This window comes from Pecten maximus, unplaced genomic scaffold (assembly GCF_902652985.1).
Source record: "Pecten maximus unplaced genomic scaffold, xPecMax1.1, whole genome shotgun sequence".
Taxonomy (NCBI): Eukaryota; Metazoa; Mollusca; class Bivalvia; order Pectinida; family Pectinidae; genus Pecten; species Pecten maximus.
Genome location: NW_022981456.1, coordinates 1 through 8,420, shown reverse-complemented (window position 1 = coordinate 8,420; position 8,420 = coordinate 1). Strand labels below are relative to the sequence as shown.

At 35.5% G+C, this 8,420-nt stretch overlaps 1 protein-coding gene across 1 annotated transcript; it reads left to right on the top strand.

Moving 5' to 3' along the window:
- The first annotated feature begins 1,813 nt into the window (after window positions 1-1,813).
- Window positions 1,814-6,650, top strand: LOC117320059 (peptidyl-tRNA hydrolase-like). Its single transcript, XM_033874751.1, has 5 exons — window positions 1,814-2,041; window positions 3,059-3,275; window positions 4,147-4,246; window positions 5,136-5,187; window positions 5,992-6,650. The coding sequence occupies exons 1-5, from the start codon at window positions 1,871-1,873 to the stop codon at window positions 6,469-6,471; spliced, it is 1,020 nt and encodes a 339-aa protein (XP_033730642.1). The 5' UTR covers window positions 1,814-1,870; the 3' UTR covers window positions 6,472-6,650.
- Window positions 6,651-8,420: the final 1,770 nt, after the last annotated feature.

Genomic DNA, 8,420 nt, shown 5'->3' with positions numbered 1-8,420 from the left:
ATGTATTTTCCCTATATAAACTATAGTAAAATTTAACCCCTCCCCAGGGCCAAACTTATGACCCCCGGGTCATTAAATTAATAAATTTTAGTAAAGCATCTGAAGACCCTTCCAACTTTAAAGAGTATTTGATTTCAACTTATTTCGGTCTTGAGAAGAAGATTTTTGAAATTTCAGTCAATTTGGCCCTTTCTAGCCCCGCTCATCAGCCCCTGGGGGTCAGTCAGAGCCAACATGTGCATGCCATCAAACTGTCATCCCATGCTGACAATGTTTACCAAGTTAGAATGAATTCCAATAGAAATAAAACAAATAAAAGTCAAAAATGTTATTTCCCTATATAAACTATAGTAAAGTTTACCCCCTCCTCAGGGGCAAACTTGAGACCTCGGGGTCATGAAATTCACAATTTTGGTAAAGCACCTTCAGACCCTGCCATCTATGGAGTGTATTTGATTCCATATTAATCCGAGAGTAGAGAAAAAGATTTTTGAAATTTCAGTCAATTTGGCCCTTTTTAGCCCCGCCCATCAGCCCCTGGGGGTCAGTCAGGGCCAACATGTGCATGCCATCAAACTGTCATCCCATGCTGATAATGTTATTCAAATTAGAATGAATTCCAATAGAAATAAAACAAATAAAAGTCAAAAATGTGATTTTCCTATATAAACTATAGTAAAGTTTACCCTCTCCCCAGGGGCAAACGTGAGACCCCTGGGTCATGAAATTTACAATTTTGGTAAAGCACCTTAAGACCCTTCCATCTATGAAGAGTGTTTGATTCCACCATACATATGTATCTGAGAGTAGAGAAGAAGATTTTTGAAGTTTTAGTCAATTTGACCCTTTTTAGCCCTGCCCCTGAGGCCCCTGGGGGGTGGGGACCATATAATTTACAATTTTGGTTGACCTTTAGCCATAGAAGCTTCCTGCCAAATTTCATTGAATTTGGTTTAGGGGTTTTGGAGAAGAAGTCGAAAACGTAAATTGTTTACGGACGGACGACGCACGACGGACGACGACGGACAAAAAGGGATTAGAATAGGTCACTTGAGACTTTGTCTCAGGTGACCTAAAAACTCTCTATTGGAGAATTTGATATGTATGTATACCAACTAAGAAAACTGACTCTCAGCTACAGGAGACGAGCTAAAAATAGCAAATTATTTCTAGTATATGCGACCTTAAGAGTAGGTCAATGTCATTTACCTGAACAAATATGACGGTTCCTCAAGCTTTTACTTTTTTTGATATCATGCAGCGAGTCTCTCATGCAGAGAGTCTCTGTATCATGCCAGTACATGAAATGATACTGTAGCACTTTATTTTACCGGTACATGAATGTAAAACTGAAACAATAGAAAATGTTATTACGCTAAACACTTTGCACGAATTGCTGTTATGTAGAAACCTTTAATCATGCCATTGCAACCGCCATTCCGTTAAATACGTGTTCAATGTACTGTACATGTAGTTCGTGCAAATCTACTTTTAACTTTAACCTTTGGACATTCACACACACTTTTGATTAGTAATAGCCCTCCTCTTGATACAGCTACTGCTTAATGACAGTGGGTTCAATACCTCTAGATCAAATGCATACGCAAAACCCTGATACATTTCAGTACAATGGTTTATGAAATAATAAATTCAAATGCAAACTGAAGTGAATTACCTGTTACAAGTGCGAGGCGACCGGCTAGAAGACCTACAGCGGAAGCCATTGCGAACTCTGGAATATATATTTTTAGTAACGGAAGTGGGTTATTATCCAATCAAGAAATAGGATGACGTAGGGGGATTGCACCATTATTGCGGGGATACCCACCGGTTGTGAAATGATTCCCTTATAAATAAGTTACTGAAGGCTATGGGATCGTCGTTCAGATTAATTCCAACTTTACTGAGAGCTGTCACAAGGTCTAACTGTGGAAGATTTTTTGTGAAATCAGAAAATGATATCGGATTTCAAATGTCGAGAGGGAAAACACTTAAAACAACGGCAATGTCGAATACGGCGGATACCTTTAGGAAATACCTGGTAACGTTAACTGTTAGATCTATCAATTTTATCAGTCTTCTGCCTATTTCATTGTTTCATTTTTGTATCTTGTATTAATCCTTTTACCATAATTATATTTTCCCATTGTCACAAGTAAACTGAATCAGAGACCTATATAGTATATAGGTCTCTGACTGAATGTAAAATGTCCTAGGTATCTTGTAAATTACATAACATATAGATTTCTACATTTACATGGATTGTTAAAGATTCCTATTCAAAGAACGTCAAACTCCTGTGTTTTATCACATTGATTATTGCTGGTATTCATTGTAATTACGTTGTACATAGATGTTCAACAAAGGGACTATTAGGCATGAAATTTCACTATGGTCCATATACAATATGTAGGCTTTAATACATCTATATATATATGTAATTTGTGGTTGAATAGTTGGAATATGTCACTAATCAGACTAAAGTATGTGACAAACATATTTATTTTGTTTTTAGCCTATTCAAATTGCCCTGCATCCATGGTCCGTCCATCCGTCCCTCCGTAAACAATTCTTGTTATCACTATTTCTCAGAAAGTACTGCAGGGATCTTTCTCAAATTTCATATGTAGATTCCCCTTGATCTCTCTCGTATTGCATATTGCATTTTGGGACCAATCTGAAAACTACATGGCTGATAGTACTATAGGGATGTTTCTCATTTTAAACAGATAAGTAAGAGGAAGGGAAAAATAAAGAGAAGATCAATTTGACATGGAACCTATAAAGATCATTCAATGGTGGGCACCAAGATCACTCTGAAATCTCTTGTTTAGATTGTATTTAATGTGTATACAGAATGTATTTTGATAATTTTCTGGTTCACATTAATATAAGAGGGGTAAAAAAGGCACAGCCAGACCAGAGTTTGAACCTGGGACCTCCGAACACTAGCTGGATGCTCTACCTGGTCATTGATGTTCGACCCAGTCTTGTTCTGTCACATAGATATTTTCCTTTCTCCACATAATCATATTATCGATTGTAATTTCTATCACAGATTGTGGGTTTATGTAACCATGGAATGCCAAAGTCAAGACACAGTGTGGGTGTGCAGGTGGTTGATCGCCTAGTGACAGACTTGGATCTAAAATGGACTAGAGACAAAACATGTGCTGGCTTTACTGCTACATTTGAATTAAATGAATCAACTCAAGTGATAATGTTAAAACCCAAACAATTCATGAATGCTAATGGAAAGTCAGTACTTAAAACAGGTAAGTCAGAAATCATTATAACAATACACATGTATATCAGATATACTATAAAATTCTTATTATGAACATGTAGTGCAGTGTTTGTTGCTAACTCATGTTAACAATTTAAAAGTCATAATTTTGTAATCTGACTAATGACTATAAAGGCTAGGTAAAACTAAAACAATAATGATACTTATATGATGCAAAACTCGATCATAAGATCTTCTATATTTGAACAAAGGTTTTACTGGTATGTATATACAATAGTAGTTTTTTTCATTAGTCAAGATCATATGCAAAGTGCACTGTGCAGTTATCAGAATACAAGTACACTTAAAAATAAAATCATTATTTCACAAGAGCAAGATTCAATGTGAAATTTACTATATATAGGATTGAAAAAAAGGTATGGTGCATAAAAAAACCACAACTTTGCTAGCCAAGGCTGTTCAATACGATACTCTCCTTTTCACCCTTGTAATGAGATCTGCCTAGGGTGAAATGGACTCTAGGAGAGTAGCATATTGAACACCCTTGGCTAGTAAGGTTAGAAAAACAAGACACCAGATATATTAACTTTATTTTATGTTGAATGTTTGGTTCAAGTAATGGTGAACATACATACAAACAAAATAACAAATACTCAGATGGCCGATATGATATTGGATAGTATTTGGTTAAAAGATTGAATTAAAATAATTTGTATTGACATATCAGTGACGTAGTTATTTTGCAGACTTTAATGATTGTGTTGGGTAAAGCCCTGACTTCCGACAAGTGCTCCCGTCTTCTTTCCAAGATAACAAATATATTGTTTGTTACCTTTTTATTGTTAAATTGGTATTTTCTTTACATCAATATTTAATAAATTGTTTTGTCTGTTTTTCAGTTCGACATTATAATATTGACACTGATAAAGTGTATCTCATGCATGATGACCTTGACAGAGCTTTGGGCAAAGTCAGCATCAAGGAGGGCGGCAGTGCTAGGTAAATCACAATGTTTAAAATAGCTTACTTCTGTAGTTAATCTAGCAAGTACCCACTTAACTGATTACAAAGCTTGCAGAACCTTCAAAATTAGAAGAAAAAAACCAAGATACTAATTAATACAGGAAACTTCATTTTATGTTGAATTTGTGGGTCAGGTATGGAGGGGAACCTAGTACAATAAAAATAATAAATACATGTACAGTGTATATATATTTTTTATACATTTTTTTTAATGATAGTTTATTTGTGATTATTAAATTTCTTGCAGTCTGGATGTACATTTGTATACTGTTGTTTTCATAATTTTCCTGTGTCCCTAATTAAATACTTTCCAAAAATACTGACCTTCTGCAAAAGTGGAATTTGTATACCAGGTATTGCCAAAAAAAAGTATCGGATGCAATTTTGAAATTGATCTGCTATGAGAGTTATCTACCTTGTATCACTATGTGAAGAAGAATGAGGAGTTCCAATTGACTACTGATATGTCAAACACCTTGTTTTTATAGGTGAATAAAATAAAAAAAACTCCAAAAAACGGGGGGACCATAACGCAAGAGCAAGTTGATAATAAAATAGTTGAGCATTAGAATACAGTATATATACATAGAGAGAAAGAGAGAGGGAGAGGGAGAGAGAGAGAGAGAGAGAGAGAGAGAAGGACATAATTGTATCACCAACCATAAATATATATGCTGTATTCAGATACTCAAATATTGTATTATTACTAATCAATAGGAACAAGCTCCTGTGTTCAGGGATTTTGGGTTCTGATAGATGATGCAGCCCAGGCTAAGGTCATTATTAAAAATCAAAATGATATTTCATCATATGTTGTAAAGGTGGTAATTAGTTTGTGTAAAATACTTTCCCCTTCGCCTTTCAGTGGTCATAACGGTGTTAAATCAGTTCAAGGTGTGTTGGGATCTGAAGCAAATGTAAGTACATTTAAGTATTTAGACAAAGTTTGTATGTATACCTATTGTACTTAAATTACTCCACATTGTTCATTTCTTTATCATAATACCCTTAACCTAGTGTATGATGAAATGGGTATCCTTGACCTTCCCCTTCCAAAGGTCACTTGTTGTCTGGTCAAATTCAAGAGGAAAAAATGATACAAAGAATAGTAATGCTCCTCTTCCTTCCCTCTCCCAACATCAACTGTCAAGGTGAAATCAAGTGGAAGATTTTGCTATGCCATCATTACACAAAATTTAATAAAATCAAAAAGAAGTATGTTATCAAAGGTCAAGGTCACTGGATCAAAGATAAAAGATCAAATTGTTCATATTCTGTTACAGATCATCATTACACACATACTCCAGTGAGTAATGCAGTGTGCATTTTTTTTTTATTAATGAATTAATGATGATCTGTATTTTAGTCTGATTCATTGCTCTTGAGAGCTAAATATTTTGTAATGAAATAATTAATCTGAATCTTACCTTGTATCACACGATTAGAGACTTCATTACCAGGTCAAAGTCATACATTTAATCTCCTAACTGGTACCAAGTAAATGTTTTATCTTAGTGACACAAAAGTTAGTTTGAGTTATGCAAGAAGTTTGTGTATTGCAGTATGATACATGTATATACTAGTACATGTATATTGTGTCATTAAAACAATAAACTTATTTTGGTAAACTTGTTTCAATATTCACAAACAATGTATTTTTTTTTCTTTTCTATTGGTAATTCATCATTGATTTTAAAAGATGTATTATCTTTGATTTTCAGAAGATTTTCAAAGTCCGCGTTGGGATAGGGAGACCCAGCAGTAGAGACGAGGTGATAGAATATGTATTACATAACTTTACACAGGAAGAATCGGCTGGTGTCCAGGAGGGTGTAAGGAAAGCACTGCAATCATTGACCTGGCACTTACAGGACCGAGGGGAAGATGTGCTTCTCCTAACAAACTTGTATGGAATAAATCCAAAAATTCTACAACGGATAAAGAAAATAAAAAATCTAAAAGCTAGGGAAAGGGAATTATCAGGCAACACAGATTTAGGTATGTCAAAGACATGCGTGACAGAATCAGAGGAACATGTGCAATCATCAGACAAACATTTACACACAGCATCAGGGTCCCATTTAGACCGACATGTAAATGTACCATCTATGGACAAACAAAAGGATACAACAATACATAGAACACATTCACAAGGGGAGGTAACTATTGGTATAGAAGTGAAGAGGATGAAAGGTGAATGAAATATAGCGGTGTATAAATGTATTGTGAATTCAAGGACAATATGACCTTAACTGGGGGTCAAATGAGTGAAATGTTGTTCATGTATACCTGCTGAAATAGTTCCGAAGTGGACATGGATGACTATATAGTACATGTAACAGTGTATGTTTAAAAAGGAAATAAATTGTGTAAAGTTGAACAAGTTATTTATTAACATTTATGGTAAATTGAATATACTGATGGTCAATGTCTCATCATTAAAAAACAAGAGATCCCAGAGGGATCTTGGCGCCCACAATTGAATGAACTTATCTTCATAGGTTCCATGTCAGATTGATGTTTTCTCTACTTTTCCCTTACTTTAAGTCTTACTAATCTGTGTAAATTCAGAAACAGCCCTCTAGTACTTTTCAAACAAGGGGAACTTATATATAAAATTTAAGATTTAGCGATAATGGCTGTCTGTCGGCCATGTTGTTTTCGGATTGGTCCCAAAATGCAACACCAGGGACCAAGGGGAACCTACATATGAAATTTGAGAAAGATCCCTTCAGTACCTTCTGCAAAATAGCAATAACAAAATTCAATTGTCAAAATACAAGATGGCTGCCTATCGGCCAGGTTGTTTTCGATTGGTCTCAAAATGCAATATGCATAACTAGGCACCAAGGGGAACCTATACATGGAATTTGAGAAAGATCCCTTCATTACTTTCTGAGAAATAGCGATAACAAACTTCAATTGTCAAAATACAAGATGACTGCCTATCGGCCAGGTTGTTTTCGATTGGTCTCAAAATGCAACATGCATAACAAGGCACCGAGGGGAACCTACATATGAAATTTGAGAAATATCCCTTCATTACTTTCTGAGGAATAGCGATAACAAACTTCAATTGTCAAAATCCAAGATGGCTGCCTGTCGGCCATGTTGTTTTTCGATTGGTGTCAAAATGCAATATACATAACTAGGCAAGGATGGGAACCTACATATGAATTTGGAGAAAGATCCCTTCAGCTCTTTCTCAGAAATAGATTGGTCTCAAAATGCAATATGCATAACTAGGCAAGGAGGGGAACCTACATATGAAATTGGAGAAAGATCCCTTCAGTACTTTCTGAGAAATAGTGATAACAAACTTCAATTGTCAAAATCCAAGATGGTTGCCTGTCGGCCATGTTGTTTTCGATTGGTCTCAAAATGCAATATGCATAACAAGGCACCAAGGGGAACCTATATATGAAATTTGAGAAGGACCCCTTCATTACTTTCTGAGAAATAGAGATAACAAACTTCAATTGTCAAAATCCAAGATGGCTGCCTGTCGGCCATGTTGTTTTTCGATTGGTGTCAAAATGCAATATGCATAACTAGGCAAGGAGGGGAACCTACTTATGAAATTGGAGAAAGATCCCTTCAGCACTTTCTTAGAAATAGATCGGTCTCAAAATGTAATATGCATAACTAGGCAAGGAGGGGAACCTACATATGAAATTGGAGAAAGATCCCTTCAGTACTTCTGAGAAATAGCGATAACAAACTTCAATGGTCAAAATCCAAGATAGTTGCCTGTCGGCCATGTTGTTTTCGATTGGTCTCAAAATGCAATATGCATAACAAGGCACCAAGGGGAACCTATATATGAAATTTGAGAAAGACCCCTTCATTACTTTCTGAGAAATAGAGATAACAAACTTCAATTGTCAAAATCCAAGATGGCTGCCTGTCGGCCATGTTGGTTTTCTATTGGTGTCAAAATGCAATATGCATAACTAGGCAAGGAGGGGAACCTACATATGAAATTGGAGAAAGATCCCTTCAGCTCTTTCTTAGAAATAGATTGGTCTCAAAATGTAATATGCATAACTAGGCAAGGGGGGAACCTACATATGAAATTGGAGAAAGATCCCTTCAGTACTTTCTGAGAAATAGCGATAACAAACTTCAATGGTCAAAATCCAAGATGGTG